The sequence below is a fragment of the Bombus vosnesenskii genome, unplaced genomic scaffold (assembly GCF_011952255.1).
Source record: "Bombus vosnesenskii isolate JDL3184/JDL3185 unplaced genomic scaffold, Bvos_JDL3184-5_v1.1 scf7180000013267, whole genome shotgun sequence".
Taxonomy (NCBI): Eukaryota; Metazoa; Arthropoda; class Insecta; order Hymenoptera; family Apidae; genus Bombus; species Bombus vosnesenskii.
The window spans coordinates 1,813,369-1,834,833 of NW_022882927.1; the positions used below are offsets into that span (position 1 = coordinate 1,813,369).

Genomic DNA, 21,465 nt, shown 5'->3' on the forward strand with positions numbered 1-21,465 from the left:
AATTTTTCATTCGGTAAACTATCACAGAGGAGTAAAAAGTGTTTGAATATACATTTTTTTTCCCAATAAATCGTCTTTCTATCAGGTTCTACTTCCACCTGTTACAAATTCTTATTGCCATATGAAAATACAGCCACTGAATTGTTATAGTTATTTGAGAATACTACTACTACTACAAAGAAAAATACGCAACAGAATAAATATAAATTTCGTGGTACTTCGATAAAACAAGAATCTACGTTGTTTCGTAATCATAAGTTTTATTATGTCTTTGCTTCTTGACACGGACGTAGATTCAACGATTAGATCCTACTATATTTAGGTGTTGACGTATCATTATATTGCAGCCTGATTACGTCAATCAAACGTCTCTGAGGCAGATAATCGCCATTTGTCAAGATAAGTAGTTGCGGTCTATCATGCGGTTGCGAACACTACCGCAAGCATCTTGTTCTCCTTTCCTCATTGTCTTGTGATTACGTGGTTATTCGGAATATTGTTGCCAGGAGGCAGTACACGTGAAATCCATCAAAATAATTTCTCCCCGAAGGAAATGTTTTGTTCGTTAATTGAGTCGATCCATTTCCTCGACGATGTCTTAAAAACGGCTCCTTCTTTGTTTCGTCAGAACAAAGAAGAGATTATAAGCTTCTATAAGCCACTGTGAATCGACCCCGGTATCTTTCGCTGGAATACGAATATTCACGGGGGATTATGAGAGCTGGAAAATAACTCGACTTTTTTTTTATCAATGGATAAAACCTACTCCTCCCTTACTTTATGATATTTTCACAGTTTCATAAGTATCATCGTCTGTTTTTGTTGCAGGACTGTTCGAGACGGACGGCGTGTTGATTCCTGGTACAATGTGCGACCTCGAGTTTGTCAGTTCACAGTCAAAACGGCAATACGGACGCTTCTACTCGCCACGGTACCCGTCCTCCTACCCAAAGAACATCCGGTGCTCGTACCTCTTCCGAGCAAGGTAACTAAACTGACCTAGTATCAAGCTCGCAAACTGATCCCCGACATAATCCACATATAATGCATCTTGAAGCCAATCTCCAGTCCTATCATATATCTAACGTTCTCGCGCATTTAACGGGTCCAATCCGCAATCGAGATACCAGTTAATTAACACCTGATCCATGTATCTTCGTCATCTCGCACCTTCGATCGGCACTCCACCGATTGGTTAATTTAAGATAATTGCTAATGAACAGTTCTTTCTGAATATGTCGAGTTAGGTATGAAGGCAACTTGGAATGAAGAAATTAAATAATTATATCGGGAGAAACTTATAGAAAAATGTATACTTGAAATGTATACATAAATTACTACTATACTAAAAACACTATAAATACTTTGGACTTCTAATCTTTCAATTTATAAAACAAATTGTGTATCAAAGCTGTATTTATTGGAAGCTCAATATAAAGTAATAAAAATGTAAAATCGTATGGCTATATATAAAACATATACTTATGTGTATTGACTGTAACTAAACACGAAGATGAAAATGACAAGCAACGATTTTTTAGATAGAACATAGACAGATACTGTAGTATCGTAAATATAATAAATTAGTTTATCAATAATAAATGGATTAAATAGAAAACAATGGTTATTTAACATGAACTAATCGTAACAACGTATTATAATTAATTAACAACTCTCGTCAACACAGATTCGGCTCTCTCTCAACAACGCAATCCGCACTCTCTGGCTTCTCAACTCATACTGCTGTTAATTCGTTTATGTCCCTTATGAACCCTTTGTCCTTTGTCTTAGCCTCGTATCTTTTGTTTAAGCCCCATCATGCACATGTTCAGCAACCGCTTGTTTATAATTCGCACGACACCCCCTCCCCCCCAGGCCCCTCGTCCACGATACTACAATACCATTCATTTATTTCAATTATTTCTTCGTGTATCTTAGGTGTTGGTTACCGTAGCACATTTTTAAAAGAATGGGGGAGATTTAAATTTTATTGAGTCCAAGAATACAGTTTTAAGTACCTATTCACAATAAACGATGAATTTTTGTAATGGTATGTTAGGCAAAGGTACCGATACGCGGCGATACGACGTAGCCATGCTGTATTATGTGACGGCGCTTTACATTTTTCGTTGTATGATACAATTTTTGGGTTTAAGCCGCTGAGGAGCGGAGCTTTTTTTTTTTATTTTTTTTTTTCTGTCCTGAAAACTTATTTTTAAAAGAATGACAAAAGTTTGAGTGATCGTATATTACACGAAAAATATTACACCTCAATAAATAAGTTTTTTGCTACTGATTCGAACATCTGATAAATTATATTACCAATAGTTACCCGAATCGAAGAAATTCTAAATTATTCGGACCTAGTCTATGTGCAGTTTTCCTAACATCTGCGGCCTTCAAAGACTGTTCGTAAAGGCACATGTGCACGTACACTACTTTACGTATGGCTTGCTAAACATGTACCAATCGCGCATAAACGGTCGTGAGCACTCGAAGACGTCAGCAAGCATTCGTCGTTGACCCACGGAGGAAGAGCGATAATCCCCACTGAACGCGTACAAACAACTAATTTCGTTTGAAGTACTGACACTTCTCGGCAATATTTGTAAACGTGAGCGAGCACTTGCGCATCTCCACCGACCGTTCAAATGGCTTACAAACACTTGCGAACCGTTGATGCGGTTAGTCTTAACACATGCATGTAGAAACGTCGGTCGAGGCAGCTTGGCTTCGCCTTTTCCTATGTTTTCGATAAATATGGCGCGAATCAATAGAAAACACGTGTAACTTGACACGCGTGTATTCACGAGTTCCACCATTCAAACAATCGCATTTGTGTAACAGTAGTTTAACATTAGAAATGTTCGACACTCGACGATTAAAGCTTATTTAAAATGGAGAATGACATTTTTGTAGAATTCATGTGAAAATGTAGTTGATATTTGAGTTTCTTGAATTTAGGAGAAATCATCTACGGTATATGTAACCAAAGTACTCGAACGCTTATGGATGCTTTTTATGAATGTATTACTTATATTTATATTACGAGAAATTTTGGGTAGAGTCATTTCAATCGTAAAATTGACGAAATGTAAAAGTTTATAGGTACAACGTATGTCTGAACGGGCGAATTGATAGAAACCTGACAAGATAAGGCCAGAAACCTGAGTCAGTGTCATACGAAGTATGCTCTGGCTTGGGTTCAGTTTCCATTGGAAAAAGGTAGAAGAAACCGTAGTGAACGTGAACGACCCGGCTGCATCAATCGATGTCGCGACTTGCTACTTCGATTTAAGACCTTGTCACATCGCTGCTACACTAGAATCGAATTAGCACCTTCGATCGTTACCGAACGTGCAGTATTTTAAACCAACCTTGTTTACAGCCATCTATCGAAGAGTTGCTCTTGTCTGATTCAAACGACACGTAGAATGCATGTATGTTGTGTGTGTATGTGCGTGACTTATATTGATTTCTCCTGCGAATACGATTTCTATTTGTTCTAAGTTTTGAATCGTTCGCATTCCTGACTACTATTGAAATATGGGCACGTTTATATGTTTACATTACATAGCTAAAGATAGTATGAAAAATTACTTTATTCATTAATTATTACGAAGGGCACATTTAAAAATATTTACTTAAAGAATGTTCGTCTGATTTCAGATTAAAGGAGAGGATACGTTTATTTTTCGAAGAAATTTCTTTACAAAAAGGAGATTTGAGGTAAGCTTTCAAAAAAAGAATTAAAAAAAATTGCGAAATTATTTTTTGTACCAATTAGATATATCGTACCACAAAAGAGAAATCAATTACGTTTAAAATTATTACATTACTATTCTTCAATGAATAAGTTCGGTAACTTGATCATAACTGAAATTATTCAGGTTGGCGAAATACAGTACGAATTCAATTTGAAATTTCAGAAACGTGTAGCGCTTGCTAGCCAACGTTGGCAAACCAAATAGCAAGGCTTGAAGTTTAATAATCCTAATTCTGTGAATCTAAAATCTCGATTCGCGTTTGGTTTATAGTTTATTTGATTATATTTTCATGCGCATGATTTATACAACTAAAACCATTCTTAGCATTGAACGAGATAACTCGTTAAATACGACAAAAAGTTTTCATTCTTTCGGTCAAAAAAATTGTTCACTAAGCAAAATAAAAAAGAATACAGTAAAATATAAGATCAAAAGTAATTATTTAAATAATAACAAAAAATTAATTCGTCCCCATTTAGAGTAAGAGAGATGGAAAGGATCGCTTCGTCATTCTAAGTGCCATCAAACCCCATCAAATGTAATTAGCCTCTGGATGCTTTAAAAAAAATCTTTTTCTTAGAAGTAAATCGCTACGGTTTCAGAAAAAGGCAGCCTCTAACACATTAATAAATAAATACGTAACTTATCCTGGATAATAATTCATCAAAGCATACCCGTACAGGATCAGACATAAATCGTACATTTGCTAAATAACAGCGGTTCTGACGCAACTGCGCTTCAAACACATCGTATCCTCCACCCCGTTCGTGACTCTTGATTCACTCCGCTGAATTATCTACAAACGTGCAATTTGTTGCGCCAGCAGTGGTAGCGAATGCTTTTGCGAATAAATGCATCTGCAATCATATTCTGAAAGAAATATAAGCTACCGTTTCACCCACGTGACTGTTCGCCGATAAGTTAAAAATCGTGTTGCCGGTCGACTAGCAACTGGTCGAATTACGTACGTTGCTTCTGGCCGCGGCGGTAAAACTTGAAAATTCACTATCGCATCAATCATCTACGAATTTTTCTTCGCAACCGTGTAGCTGAAAATCGATACGACATGTATTGTTCGACTGTATTCGCGGGCAGACGCGTCTCTGGTGCGACTCGTCAACGAGAGTCGTAAATTCTCGTCTCGATTAGCATCGACGCGACGAATCAACCGAATTCCCTACCTCGATTAGAATGATAGGGATGTTTAGATATAATCTGACACGGTTTCAAAGTTTAAATATAACTATTTATTATTTCATATTTCATCTTCGAAGGCCGAGTGTGCGAATGAATGTAAAGTGTACGCGAAACGATGCTGTTTTCCTGCGTTTCCTAAGCGGAGAGCTGAGTGCAAGTGAAGTATCGGTGATGCATGTGGAAAAGATGAAAACTTGAGATGAGCGTGCGTAGAACGTGGGACAAGCTGTTTCGTCAGTTGTAATTTTCACTAAGAAAGTTAGGGCAGCGGGCATCGTTGCTAATTGGTAGGAAAAACTGGTAGACAAGATGAGAACTGACTGCCTCCAGACTGATGGTCACTCGCAGATGCGAAACGTACGCTCGGGGACATCCCGTGTGTCCCAACATTTAACCGCTAATACGCCCAAGAAGCGCCTCAACTTAAGGAATACATATGCAAGTAAAAATAAGGAACTCGAGGGCAAACGCTAAACCTTATGGCAGGCAGATGTGATCAGTGGAAATAAGGATTAATTTTCGACGCGGCACTATCGGCTCCTTGGGGATTATTGCTGGTCCGAGTGAATATGTTAAGGAAGACGTAGACAGAGAAATAAAACCGGAAAAAGGTGTGTGGCAGCTTAAGAATATTACAAAGTGCTATTCTCGGAAGGTTGTTGTGGATGAAGAAATAGACGAGTTTGTAATGACTGGATCGCGGTACGGAACACGTATAATAAAAGAAATTTGCCTCGCTGTTGTGGCGCGATCGAACCACGCGGATTTCTTCCTCTTTGAACTTCTCGCTAATATGCGATTATTAACGTAACTGGCTAACATGAGAAAGTGATATTTGCTGGAATTTTTGAGCGAATAGATTTACCGAATCCAATGACGAGCTAAACTAGAAATACAAAACGAGAATATTGTACAGTGACATTTTCTAACGAAACGTTTCTTTATCAGGTTCTACTTGATCGATCTTGAATTTCATAGTAACCAAATTTTTTAAGCCACATGGTGGTACTATACTTGAACGATGTCAGTATACTTCAACGCTTGGACTTAATTAACACGTTAACTGCAGATCGCGTGACCTCTCGTTGTAACTGAAATTTCTTGTGGCTGACTAATGTCCTGACTCAAAAGTAGCTGCATTTGATCACATGTTACGAATTCGATCAAATTACGTACGAAAATCGTAACTATTTTGTTCCTTTGAACGGAACACTCACATCGCAGCGATAAATTTTCGAGTACGTCACGCGTTAGAGATTGGAATTGAATTTGACAAGTTTTAAGAGAGATGTTAGTAGAAAGGAAAAGGGATGACAATAAGAAGAGAGGATTGTAGACTTAGCAGAGAGGATTAAAGTCGCGAATTCCGTAAGTATCAGTATATCTTGTGACTTACAGTGAGAGAGGAACTATTAAACCGAGCTATGTATACTTAGTCGAACATGGACGATTTATAGCCGCAAGAAACTGAACTCTGCAAATGCGTCAAAAGACACGTCTAACCGAATGCACGGGGATTCGCCAACGAATCCTCACACGTCATGGAGTTTGTGGAATTTTCTTCGAGTTGAAATTTGATCAACCTTAATAAAGTTGATTCGATCAACTTGGTTGATATTGAGTTTTAAAATGAAAACGCGACGGTCACAATTTCGTTGCGTGAAGTTTTTGAAACAGGGAGATAATAAAATTAGAATTTACTATTTACACGTGGATATGTATTGTTGTATTTATAAATTACAAATTACTATTTACAAATTACAGATTACTGTAATAAATACTAATTGGTCTACAAATGATAGATTAATATTTACATATTACCATGTTATTGTATTTACAAACGTTCGACTGGAATATTATATCGATCCTTAAAAATTATAGCAGCATGGGAAATCAGAGAGTAGTTAGGTTTCAAATGCTTTACGTGAATTTGTCGGTATAGAAAATGACAGCAGGTCAGAATATACGCGTTAGGTTGGCTCGTGTGAAATTTCATTCTGCCAAAGCTTCAAATTAATAACCCGTGCACGATACCGAACCTTAAATTTTCGATAAGTAATTCCGATATTCAACTGTTAGAAAAAAGAAGCTAAAAAAAGAGTAATTTGCGGGATTATTATAGAAATTATCGGGATATTTGTAAGTGATTTTTGTCATAAGTTCGAATTTAGAAAATGTATTGCAAACATGGCTTAAAATATAAACGTAAGGTTTGAACAACGTAAATGAAGGGTTATAGTTTTCTAAATCAATGCCTTATGAACGTTATTGCGTGTCTACGTATATTTTATGACTTTCAAATGATTTAATTTATTATCAAATTTATGATAATTCAACGCGAAATAATTTGCTTCTGATATCTCGCAGGAAGCGATCGGAAAAGTTTTGAGCGCTTTCAATCTTGACATAATGAATTTGTTAATTTCGTTGATCACTTTGTTTGAGCTATTAATAAAGGTAATTACATATTATTACCGTGAAAGGATTATTGAACCGAGTAATTTTCATATATGTATGTATTTTGTTATTAATCGTAAAATATCTTCATTAGTCGAATGTTAACTGTTACGTGAAACGAAGGTCTGCTTTGGTTTTTGCATTATTGAAGATAATCAAATTCATTGCACCCCGATTAAATATTAATGCCAATAATTCGTGCCTGTTTACTCGCGTGTTTATGTGCTGTTTTCATTGTTTTCCATGTTTCCATTTATATCCCTCTTGAAATTTCCATTTTTGGAATATAGGACGATTCTTCTCTCTCTTTAATTTTTTAAATTTCACCATTTTTTTCTTTTTTTTTTTAAAGATATTTCATAAATTTCTGACAATCCAATTTTTCAAATTTCTGACTATACCAAGTAAATAATTATTCTTTGAAAGCCATAATTGCTCTTGCAAATTTTATTTTTCCATCAATGTTGATGCTTAATTTGTTTGATCAATGTTTGATTTGTTAATTAAAGCTAGTCTCGCATATTCATGAATGATCGAAGTTAAATCGAATTATCGTTCCAGGAGGATAATGAAGGACTAGACGATATCTAAATTTTCTAACTATCGAAGAATCGAACGACTTAATTCTGTATAATTTGTAACTTGAAGTTTATATTACGCATATATCTATAACTTTAAAATTTTATTTCGTATGTTTATGTATATTATCTTTCTATACCATCACGCGATCGAATTGCCATCGAATTGCTGTCTATCCACAGTAGCTATTAATTCTTAATACTACCATCAAAATGCAAATCTGTGACCAAGCATAATCCCCTTTTTTCCAACGAAGAAAGAAATACTAGATATCGCTTTCTCCTCTGACGCTATAATTACGAAGCCAGATGCGATATTCATGAAGATTTCATATGTGCCGCTTTGCAGAAGTATTTGATAAATTTTTTAAAGCGTCCATTCCTGCATGAAGCCACGCTGTCGCGCTTCTATTACGCTAATTGTGAATTACGACGCCTGTCGGTTATTAACGTTTACGAGTTAACGAGGCACGATAACGAGCGGCGGCACAAGATCGTGAACGTTCGGACCGAACTTTTCTATTTAAAAGTTTTCCCCGGCAACATTGTATTCGGTCGTAGTTCGATGGTATGTCAAACTTCGTAACAGGGGAGAGGGATACGACTTTAGGTGGATTAAACACGCAATGGAGATTTCCGTGCGCGATAAACTTCCCTGGATTAATATTTTTTTTCGTTCGATCGTTTGTTTAAACTTTAATAGGATCTAAACAAGAGGAAAGTAAAAAGCCGTGAAGCTAAGTAAAACCATGACGCACGACCAGCGAGTGATTTTTTCCAAACGTTTGCACGGATAGATAAAAATATGTAAACAGAAAGAGAGATTCGAAATTGTTGAGATATTTGTTGCGTGATATTTTCTGTTACGTGCGTATTAAACTAGTGCCCTATCATTTACTGCATTTGAAACATTGTTGAAATACTGAAAAACTGTATGTTACGATACAGAAATAACAAGAAGAAAAACGATTACTACATTCACGCGACATTCAGTAAAATATTGAACTATAGTGGAATTTGTACAAGACCATTTTTATCATACTTACAGTGGCTAGAAAAAGTATCGACACATACGTACTTTTATATTTCAACGAAGCGTTCTACATCTGATTTTCATAATAAAATTTCAAATTTTTACCCTCGTACGAAGACACTACCGAAGAATGCCGAATTTAATATACTTGGTCTTAATTAATTAGTATACGAAGAACGCCGTGAAAATACTTTTTGTAGCTACTGTGTTTTATTTTCGATTATTTGCTCGATTGAGTACAAGAGTTAAGGGTAAACTTAAATGAGCCGCTAAACTAATCAAACAAACTCATTCCAGTGTTTGCAAACCAGCGATAATAACTACGTCTATGTAGACGTCATCATTGGTGTCGTGGAAGTTTGATATAAAGCCATCTAAAACTGACTCTGCCAGCTGGCGAACATTCGCAAGAGAAGTCCTGCGAGAATAGAAACGGTCTGATATTCTTCTTTGTCTCTCCGCCCCTTTCGTTTCCTCGGACGGATTCGTTCTCCTCATCCTGACCATCTCTTTCTTGGTCTGTCTAACCGAAGTCCTTCCTAGGACAGCGATAATGTGCATCATATATTAGTTCGATATACGATCGGTTCACCAAGACTCGTGTGATAAGTGAAACTGGCCTAACTGCACTGTAGGGTAATTTACGTACAGCAGCTCGCAAAATTATTCGTACAATTACGTGCCATAACAATATTATGTACGCATATTGTGCAATTTATACAAAACGTTTTGAAATTTCATTGGCGCTAAAATGAAGTTTGAACCGAATGTGAAAATATATATGGAAGTTACAAGATACCTGGAGAGTCCGTGCTGTATTTTCCTATAAAATAAAGAATAGAACTTAAAAGAACGATTTCTGTGGTTGATAATTAAATTTTAAGTAAAACAGAAACCAAGATCAGAACGTAGATCCAAGGAAAATATACCAAAAGAAGGTTCAAGTGGAAAGAGCTAAATTCAGATAGAATTTCTAAAACAGCGTCGTTTCAACTGAAGTATTTGAGAATCCCAGCAATAAAATTAATACTTTACTTTCCTTATAGGTTAAGATATAATCTTTCCTCTGTATCTTACTTTATAATATTTATCTAGCTTTAAACTAATTAGAATACGTCTTTTGTAGAAAGCAACTATATAATTAACAGCAGTTTTACCAATCAAAAGGGAAATATCAATTGGGTGAAATTACTATTTTGAAGGAAAACCGTAATTTTCCTTATGAAGTGATATTTTGCGATGTTTGTAACTGTGCGCAAACATTTTCTATCGCGATAGAATGGCAAAGAGACTCGTTCACTCGCCTTTGTCTCGATAAATCGATTTTGTTCTATATATTCACATCGAAGCTGCTTATAATTAAATTTGTTTCAAACTCCTTACACGTATATATGGTATGTATTTGATCTTTTCATGTTCTTTTTGTTCTGTTTTAGATATTCCGTGACTCTATTTGAGTCTGCTCAAATCACGTTATCGAATGCGCAAAACGTTCAGTAGATAACTCGATAATAGTTATCGACGTGTGTTTCAATTTATAAAATAAATATATGTGATACTTGTACGCGAATGTACGATAGACGCATGAAACAATTACCGCAATATCGAATATCTGTTTCAATTAATTATGAATTGTAATTATTATGTACAGGGTGGAAGGAAATTATACGTCGCCCCAATTATCACATCAGGATCGGTGGGGTTTTGTTAAAAAAAAGGTGCCACGAAATTGACATTGACTCTGAAATTCAGGGCCAAATTCTTTTTCGTTTGCATCACACTCTACTCGTCACGAGAGAACCATCCCTGTCAAAGGAACTGTTTTACTTACAATATGAATATGTTTACGAAGAAAATGTACAATATAAGTTGCGTATTATCGACGAAGCAGAAGAAAGCTACGCATTAGCTCGAGAAATTCATAGAAATTTGATGAGGGATAATAGAGGGCTATTAAACTGTAACTAAAGTATAACTTTCGATTAAATAGAAATTCCAGATTGACGCGATTTCCAGCAGTTAGGCCAACAATTTGCTAATCAAGAATATCGCGTATACTGGTACCAACGAGAACCTAAAACTTCACTACCGCGTGTGGCAGTAAACTGAGAGGGAAACTATTAGCTACTTGCGTCGTATGTCGTTCAAATGTAACCAATTCGCATCATAACACTAGACTGTTGATGGTGCGCGTATCAGCAACAGAACAACATACGCTACTAGGGTATTATTTACGAGCAGCAGTAAATTATCAGAGACGACACGGCTACTTAACCTGCATCTGACTATGAAGTAAAAGCTCATTGTAAATAAAACAGCTGCAAGAGCTATTGAAGCTTCAACTCCATTTTTCAAGAGAACGGTTGAGTTTCCGACCGAATGGTACCTTTGAGAAAATCGTCGCTCGCGACCAGTAAAATACAATGCAAGCAAAAAAATTTGATCTGGAATTTCAGAGTCAAGGTCAGTTTTATGCGACACCTTTTCTTAACAAATCTCCATCGATCCATAACGAGATATAGAATCACGCTACAATGATCGCGGCGTAAAATTTTCTATCACTCGGTATATGTACGAATTAATCAATCAATATTTTTAAGTACGTATCAATTAATATTTTTACGTTGCGTGGATTCTAAACGAATCCAATTAATTTCAGAAATTGATCTATTATTTTATACAGTCTGTTTTCGAATTATTTAAATTAATTGAAATCAATAATAGAAAACATTTGAAATGGTACACGTACAAATGAATAATTTCGTTCTTTGCCGAACAAACATTAACTTTTAATTCAACTTACGGAATGACATACCTGCGGTCGTGTTAAATGAAAAAATTTATCGGATGTTCAATCGGGCTTTAGTTCTTTCTGGAAAGATTTAGAAGTAGCCGTAAAAACGTACGAATTTAACGCGGTGCTTTAACCATTAGTCGTTATTAACCTTACCACAATAGGTAGTTGCAGCGACGGGAAACGTACTTCTTTACGGGAAAATTCTCCTCTTTTTTTTTAAATCCTGCAGCGCCGACTACGCCTGACTCCTAAATCCTTTGAGCGTGACACGGACCATGATTCTACTTAACCCACATAAAGTTCCTCTGTGCACGAAGACTTAGAGCTGAAAATGGTGATGGTGGGGTCGACTTGGGAAACGAGAGACTTGCCCAGAGACTTGCAGCTGCAGCGTGCAGGAGTTAATCCTTGATAAATCCTTGAATTCCGTCCTAATTCAGTATCGAGCTACCTAATTTCATTTCGTCATCGACCTTTGAGCTTCTGAACCTTTTGCTTTCGTTCTTACGAAGTCGTATTTTCTATTTTTTTTTCTTTTTTTTTAGAATTCTTCTCTGCCACCTGATAAAAGTACGCATAGTTTGATTTTTCTAGACTTTAAAAAGCTTAAAAAAGGGAAGAAGGAAAATGATAGCGATATCATACTATTCGAATATCAAAATTAATTTCAAGAAACCAAAGTTCCAGACCCTCTTCCTGTTAACTCTCCTATTAATCTTCAGCTCATATTGCTGGATCATAGACGGCACATAATGATACGAGTAGGCTTTTTAGATTAATTAATTGCAACTTCCATTCTGTATTTTTCCTGGGTCTTTCGTAAAGTAGCAAATATAAATAGAGATACCGTGAGGTCAAGTAATTTAAGCAATTTCGACTTCAAATTATTATAGTTCAAAAATAACCCGATTACAATATATCGGTTATGGCGCAACTTTCGACGAGAACCTCATCCGAACAAGTATAATATGTTCTATAAAACGTTCAACAACCACTTCCTGCAAGGTAATTACTTATTATATACAGTTGGTAGAAAATTGCTATAAAGAAATCAATTATTTCGAAATTCCTCTGAACTCCTGATGCCGTTAAAATGTCAGTGTTTTACGGGTGTTTTGTGCCTTCATTTTGCTTATATCGGAGAGCACGTTGATTCACGACCGATTCAAGCTGCAAGCTATAAAAACCTGTAATTACTGCGACGGTGAAATTTGTGGCTCTCAAATATTAGTTCGCAACGAGGTGCATATTTTTTCCATGTTTCGCAAACCGCCCTAATATCCCAACGTTATGAGCTTTCGTTTTTTAATTCTCAGAATAAACATTTCCCAACAAAGGATAATTGATTTCGATCCACTTTTCGTTGAATCAATTAACTTCGTTCCGTTTCTGCTGAAACAACTACATTATTTGCTTTCTCACTGTTCGCGTTTCCACGCACTTTTAATAATAACTGTATGGTCCAATTAGCTGATGCTTCGTTTTCAGTTTGCCCGTATTTTTTGAACGAATGGTACTCAGTCTGACATTATTAAATGTAGCATTGTGAAATTTACCGTTGGAACGTCCAGCCAGCGATAAAAGCATTCGTATTTTTTAAACTAATAACTGGTAAATAATTTTGAAAATCTTGCTCTTTGCTTCGTTTTTATTTCGACTTAAACGTTGTTGAAGGCTATAAGATTCTAAAAATTTACTTTCCTTTGAAAATTATGTACGATTCGGCGAATGGACGCAACAGTGAAAGGAATAGTAACTATCATTGATTCGGAATTTAGGATGTTTAAAGGAACAAAGTGTATATCGAAACTAATACTTAAATACTATATAAATAACCTCCAACGAAATTTTAACTAAAAATGAAAAAAAGCACAGCACAAAGATCGAGTCGTTATACGACACAGGCTTTTCTCAGTGAAGTGGATATTATTTTCAAAAAGAAAGCAACATCGTGATCATAGTTGCTAACTTTCTGATACTCATCTGTTTACGACTAATTTAAGTTTCAAAGCACGTTGGCGCAAGTCAGATGAGCGTAAGAAGCTGGAAGAATGATTAATTCAATGGTTAGTTGAACGATCCGTTCCGAGCAAGCAAAACGAACACCAGGGAGAGAAGTGGGCGCGTGCTATTAATTAATCTTGCGCTCGATAACGTTTACCGCGAAGGTCGTGGTAAAACTTGCTAAAAGCGAGGAAGACCCTTGAGAAATGTTTCGATATATCAGCGTTAAGCCGCACTGTCAGACGCACTCGGATATTACGCTGAATGGTGCTGATGGATACTAGGAGACTCCTCTCTGTCAGCCACTTGATACACCCATTTCTGAGTATTTCTCACAATTCGTAGGAGATAGTGTGTATCGCTTCTTATTCGACTTTCGCAGTTCCAAAGTATTTGCAAAAATATCCAATGGTTCGCGAACGTATTCGAACAGACAATTTTTTTACGAATACATCGTAAGGAACTTTTATCGTATCGTATGAATGTATGGTAGGAAGCTTTTTGCAATTTAATTGGCATTGTAATGAGACACGACTATCGTGATAATAATAGTGAAATTTGAAACAAATCCGAAATTGTACATACAAGTTACATGACGTTTATTATAGACGTACACTTATTGTTCGTGAAAAATTAGTATACAGCGCCTCAATACATATTGTGACTTGTGGCTCATTTAACGTAAGGAATAATTTGGTGATCTTCGCGAAGAGTATTCAGTAAGTGCTTCCAGTAAATGCCTTACAACTTCCATATATATTTTCAGATCCTTTTCATATTTGACCAATGTGAAATAGACTAAAAATCTTGCGTATTATGTAACGTTTTAAAACAACCATTTAAATGACATAATATAACGTAAGTAATATAATTGATTAATATAACGTGAGTTTTATAGTTGAAGTTCTATCGCGCTTGAAATCCTCCGATCTTAGGTATGCACCGACATTAATGCACCAGTTCAGTCTTCTCTCTTAGCCATCGCCACGGTTGACCTCCCCTTTTCTTATTCTCGCAAAAATACGATCTCCTGTGTAAAAGAAGTGGACCTTGTACTCCGCGTTCTTCCATGCGAACTTCGCGTTGGTGCGCACGGTAGGAAGTCGACATCTGTGCAGTTTTAACGTGGTCGGTGGCGTTAGAGATATCCAGTCACTGGAATACCTGAATTTCCTAGTACGAGACTATGCATCGTTGAATATTATCAGCGTAAATAAAACTCTGGAATCTTCGTACCATTTTTCAATATACTTATCCTGATCTGAAACCAGGATAACGAAACCTCGCGTTGTTATGCATCGCGTGAGTGGTGCATTGTTCGAAACTATGAATGGAACGTTTTCCATTCATGGAATCTGTTCGAGACATGTTCCTTCTTCAAGTATCCAAGAATAATTAACGATTAATATCCAGCAAAAAATTATCGTTTTAGATAACGCAGTGTAAGACTTTTAAGACGATATCAAGTTCTTATTCGATTTTTTTACGTTACGTAATTTATCCACTTTTTAAGTAAATATAATAATTGTCTTAAAATTTCCGAGTGGGAACGTATATTAATCCTGTAGGTAATATGGGAGAATACCGAAGAATGTTCTGATCTGAAAAGGAAAATTAGGAGGGTGCGTGTATTGCTATGTAAAGAAAAGCGAAAATCGCGTTTCAGTGACAAATACGGCAGAAATTTAGGAATGCCGCCTATGAGCTTTTTTGCGTCGATTCATCAAGCAAGTTTTGTTACAGTTCCAGGCACGGATACGCTACGTGGAATCTTCACCACGTGGCAGAGCAATCTGTGACCGCAAAAATCACAGGTCTCGCAAAAACAGCACCATGTTTCACGAGCGTGATGAAATATGGCGATGACCGTCAAACATATCTAGAAATGTTAACAAATTCGCCGATACTTTCTATTTTCGAAAGTTTAATGGTGTTGATATAAAAATCTCACGGCAAATATACGGAGTACGTTTATATCAAAGCTACGAGTGTTAAAAAATAAATTTTTATCTAGATGCTGATAGTAACTAAAATTATGAAATTAATTCAATGGAGCAACTAGATGGGGTGATTATTTATGAAAATTGAGAATATAAGTATACAGTTGAAGATATATTCTACTCATAAAATCTTTCTTTGCGTATTAAAAATCAACTGGAACAATTCGATATTTTAGTGGTCAAATAGCTGAGTTCACGGAAAGCCAAAAATATACTATTATTAATTTGTATAATTTTTATTTAACTATATGAATCTCAAGAGTCGCGAGACAATTACTATATCTCGCCCAAAATTGAAAAAAATTATAAACGAATTTTATTATAATTATTCACCTAATTTGATAGTTTACGCGATAAATAAAATATATACCAACGTATCAACAATTTGACTAAAAAATACGTATTTGACTAAAAATACGCAAAAATACGTACAGAAATATCGAAAAGCTGCTAATAATAGTAGAGACGCCCTATGACTTTTAAACGGGAGTGTATTTGCGTATACCATACTCCCTGCAAACGAAGACGTCAGACGAAAGCAGCGAAAAGACGGGCATACTCTTTAATCTCTGGCTCTTTGGACGATAATCTTTCTCTGCCAGCGTAATTGCTTAACCCATGCAGGTAATAAGGTTATCCAGCGGTCATCATCGATCAAGGCCTTAAATCGATCGAATCACCGACTCTCCGTTGGCTTAACGCGCTTCGAGGAGCCGACCCCGTTACCGTGAGGTGTAATTCTCTTCCATTCGATTGGGCAAAGTAGTTCACGTATACCTATAAAGAGAATCGTCGACTATTGATGGAAGACTGTTCTCGTATTTCTTTCTTTGTCGTCCCATTCCTTTGGTCGTTTCCGTCGTGTTTTCTGGCCTACGCCAACGATCCCCGTTTTCACCGACGCGACGTTCCTTTTGTCATTGTAGTATCTTTGCAGTTTCACCTTTAACTCTTCTCGTCTAAAACCCTTGACGTCGACCTCGACTCTCTCTTTCTCTTCTTCCAACCTCTCTGTATCTTTTCGTCCACCACTTGTTCTCTGTCTCAGTTTCTGCACCTTTTTCCACGAGATCTCGCAACGAGCCGAGTCACTCGAAGGTAAATTATCTCACCTCCGTTGAAGGGCACATCTCGAGGAACATATAGTACGTATTTAAGCCAAGAATCGACCTTGGGGGTTCTTCTTAAACTGCGCGAACGTGTCGATGAATGGACGAGGTATTTCGCGTCTTCTGAAGTGTTGGTTACCATGCGAATTATATATATTATATTATATTATATTATGTTATGTATTATATAAATATATATACAGGGTGGTTGGTAACTGGTGGTATAAGCGGAAAGGGGGTGATTCTACGCGAAAAAAGAAGTCGAAAATATAGAATAAAATTTTTTTTTTAATTTTTTTCTTTTTTTTAATTTTTCCATCGAGACAACGATCTACAGTGAGATCCGTTATAACGTACCGCACGCGTACCGAGCGAAGATTCAAAGTCGATTTTTTCGAAAACAAAGCCTCGAACGAAAAATTTTTATTCTATATTTTTGACTTCTTTTTTCGCGTAGAATCAACCCCTTTCCGCTTGTACCACCAGTTACTAACCACCCTGTATATATAGACTATGGATTTTTATGCAAATTCATATTTTTGGGAATATAATTACAAGGTTCGAGCCTTGGTAGAAAATTGATTTATATATCATTATATTTATGTTGAATATTTATTATTATATTATTATAGTATTATAGGAAGCACTATACTTTGGCTATTTTATATATTTTCTCATTTTAATGTGCAATTTTGTACTTCCAGATTTGTCATAAATGTATAAAAGCGCCAGTCTATTTATACATTTTGCTAATAGAAACCACAATATATCTAGATGTACAGCATTAAATTTACTATAATCGTGTTTGTTATAGTACCAAATTGTACCAAACCATGAAACTTATCTTATCACGAGCGCTCTAAGAAATTTCGTATCGTGTACCGCCGATGTTCACCGTAAAACATGTTCACTGTAAAAACCGTGTTCACGCATAAATCTTGTTGCGGATAAGTGAAAACTTTGAAGGGATTAACTATCTCCCGTTAACGAATATGGGCCTTCTAACTTTATTGATCCAGTTATTTTTGCTCGGTCGCTTTTATACTACTCGGAAATTTTACTTATATTTTCTTGAATAATGGATTCGAAAATAACATGTTCATAGTGGGCCTTATTTTGATTGTTTTACAAAATAGAATTTTTTTAGAGAAAGTTAATCTCGGTATTTCTGTAATCGTATCTCGAGATTAAAATCTATTATTTTTCGAATGAGAGTTAGTTACATAAGATTCAATTTTCTCACAAACCGGACGTAGTTTGAAGCAAACGCGAGTTACAACGTGGATTAATTAATTTGAAATGTTAAAAAACGGAAAAGTAAATGATGATAAGGATGGTGATTCTGTACAGTTGTAATAGAAACGCTTCAGGACAGGACGTTCTACATAGAACGTAACTCTTAAATTATTTTTAAACGAGAATTTAATTGAACTCTTAAATTCCTTCCAACATTTCTACCGACCACTCCGAGTTAAAGTATTTAAATAATCTATCGTATTTTAATATATTAACCCTAATTTTCACACTTTACGATAATTGTAAAATTTAATAAATTGTGGCCTCTAGAGAAACTAACTTAATACCAATATATTTTACGATAAAACATTTCGGTAAAAACGAAATAAAATTAATGTTTTTTTTTTCACTTTTATGCTTCTCCAAAATTAACGATTCGTGCTACGTATTTTATACTACGTTTCTTCTCGTATTTTTACTGCCATGTGAAAGCTGTCAAATCGTAATACAAACATTTAATTAAGAGGAAGAGCGGCAAAGGTATACGGAGCGAATGTCGCTTCGTTTCATTTCACGATTTATACGAAACTTTGAAATTTTTCATTGCACTCTAAAAACTTTTATCTTCATAGAAACGCTAGAGTTGCACCTTTCCCAGTTTCAATCGTTACGCGTACACGGATATCTCGTTACAACGGGTCACATCAGAAAAGATTTCTCGTTCGATTTTACTTTCAATTCCCTGTGGTCGCGACATCCACGAGAAACGTTCGAATTTACATAACAATCGATTTAGCATTCGGCCTCCACTCCCAAAGACGTCGAATTACCCAAATTGAATACATCTAGAAGCCATGAAATAAATAAGATAAATCGCAAGCCACATCGTCGTCGACGCGGCAACAGTCGAGACAGAAATGATGCGAATAGATCGGAATCGATTAAAGAAAAATCGTGGAAAGTACCTAACGAATTAACGATTGAAGCTCGCAGGAAAAAATCCTCGCTGCTTCTTTTACGCAAACCAATAACATGTCAAAGCAACAAGTTTCTTATTATCGTAAGAAAATTGCGTTATTCGGCGATATGTATCGCTTCATGACATAGACACGTTATACGCGTCGCGTTGCCAGGGACGAAATGAATCACTCAACTTTTGGTTTGGTTATTCACGATATAGGATAACATACCAATAAGTTGCTTTTAACGAAAGGTATTCTGTTACAGTTGCCTGAATAGAGCGGATTTAATCAGGGTGCACGACGGTACGGATTCAGGGGCGCCCACAATAGCTGTGCTCTGCAACCAAGGAACGGAAGTGGAAGTACTCAGCACCGGGTCAGACCTGTACGTCGAGTTCGTCGCTAATTCCGAGTGGCCGGGCCAGGGTTTCAAGGCGATGTTCCAATTCCAGCCATTGGACGATGCGCCGCATCCTGGTGGGTAACGAAAGACACTGTTTCCTGACATTATGAAAATCCACCGATATAAACCATCTCTTCCCCTCGATTCCATCTGAATTTCCGTCATACCGTGTTGTTTGAATAATCAAAAGCTTCGAGCTGCAGTCGCTGAAAGCCAAAGTCTTAAGGAATCATTAGCGTACGAATTGTCATCGTAGAATTGCAATCAACTCTCTGGAATTTTCTGTCATTACCAGAACTCGTTCATTTTTCATGCATCAATTTCCGTGGTTTAATCGACGCCCGGTTCACTCGTGTTTCTCAACTTTTGCAGTCGAAATTTACGGTGATTCCGTGGCTGACATCTCAGATTGTTCGAAATTTCTGCGAAGTTCGTTTCACCAGTGTTAAGCAAGTTTGTGGTTTCTAAATGACGAATGGCGAAAATCTTTTCTCGACTGTAAAAAGTTACGGCTACCTATTAATCTTAATCAGAATCAGAAGTTGCAATAACATTCTACGGAATAATCGTTCTTCTGTTTGATGAATGCTATGCAATAGAAATAAAATGCGTTTCTGTTGAAAAATCCTGGGAAAATAGTTTCATTCATATTTATCGTCGCTCGAACTTTTTCTATGATAATTCATGATTTATGTATCGCGGTTAACTGGAAATGGTAAAGCAGATTATACAATAAAATTTAACGTAATAACAAAACTGACTGAATAACAATACCCCTGAGTTTTAAGTTTTTGAGAACGGATAATTCTCGGCTTTAGAAATAGATAAACACGAAACATTATTAAACAAGTGTTGTCAAATTCGATACTCTGCAGTCTCTGTCGTCGGTATCATAGATTCATCAGAGTAATCGTTTTGCAAGCTCCACGAGGAGTGTCGCTGAGATCAAACGCGAAAGCGCTTCGAAGCAGAACTTGCGAGAAGCTTTCAACCCTTACGTTCGCCCTATCGGTAAAGCAGAATTCTCAGCTTTCCGACATACCGTAAAGCAGAGCTTTGGTTAAACTGCTCTTTAACTTTTCATTTATCCACCCAATTGCTAACCCTTTAGATAATTTCTGTAAGCTGCTCTCGTTCGAGAAATACCAACGAAGCACGAAATCTGCCACCTCCTTGGAACGTGTTATCGGTGCGACAGTCTATTTGCATAAATTCGTTATTACGCGGACGATAACATTGGTATCCCTTGTTGGTTCAACCTCCTTACGCGTTACTGACATGTTAATCGCGGTCAAATTAATTAACGACCTTTTGACATCGACGCCGGTTTCTCTGTCGCTTCACTTGTCTTGTTGTTCCCTTCGTTAAATGAAGACATTGTCGAATTTTGTTGATAATAATTTTTATAACGATCGCATGATTAATGAAGGTTTTCCCGCGCGTCGTAAACGAAATTGCGAGCGGAATAAGGATGGTTTGCCCGGTTGACTATTTATGAGGTAATAAATCATGAATGGGGACCGTTTGCTAAGGTAGATTGGCCATGTTCCATTCGCATACGCGACTCCCAACTGTAATTAACGGCACTGTATATTCCGAGGATAATTACAATAATGTATTTCAGAGCCGGACAAGGTCGTCCCAGGGGCCGTTACCGGTAACCCCAAGCACTCGGTCATCGGACCGGCTGTCAGCGCTACCAGTAAGTATATCACTCTATGTCGTCGATTTATTATCCCTCTCAATCAATAATTTTCCATTTATCCGATTATCGCCCTATAGTATTCAGTCGGTAAGTGACTACTTCGGAGATAATCCGAAGGATTCATAGAAACGACGGACAAGATATATGCTTGAGCATGGAAAAGTAAGGAGTGCCGATTTATTAGCACGGTTGGTTGTTTCGATAGCCCAGATTGAAA

At 36.6% G+C, this 21,465-nt stretch overlaps 1 protein-coding gene across 1 annotated transcript in view; it reads left to right on the plus strand.

Annotated features, from left to right (window-relative positions):
• Positions 1–21,465, plus strand: part of LOC117230729 (suppressor of lurcher protein 1) — a 524,767-nt gene that overhangs the window by 222,394 nt on the left and 280,908 nt on the right. Inside the window, exons 5-8 of the mRNA XM_033488449.1 lie at positions 829–985; positions 3,670–3,729; positions 19,406–19,617; positions 21,168–21,245. Of these exons, the coding sequence (XP_033344340.1) occupies positions 829–985; positions 3,670–3,729; positions 19,406–19,617; positions 21,168–21,245 (507 nt within the window). The remainder of the gene's footprint in view (positions 1–828; positions 986–3,669; positions 3,730–19,405; positions 19,618–21,167; positions 21,246–21,465) is intronic.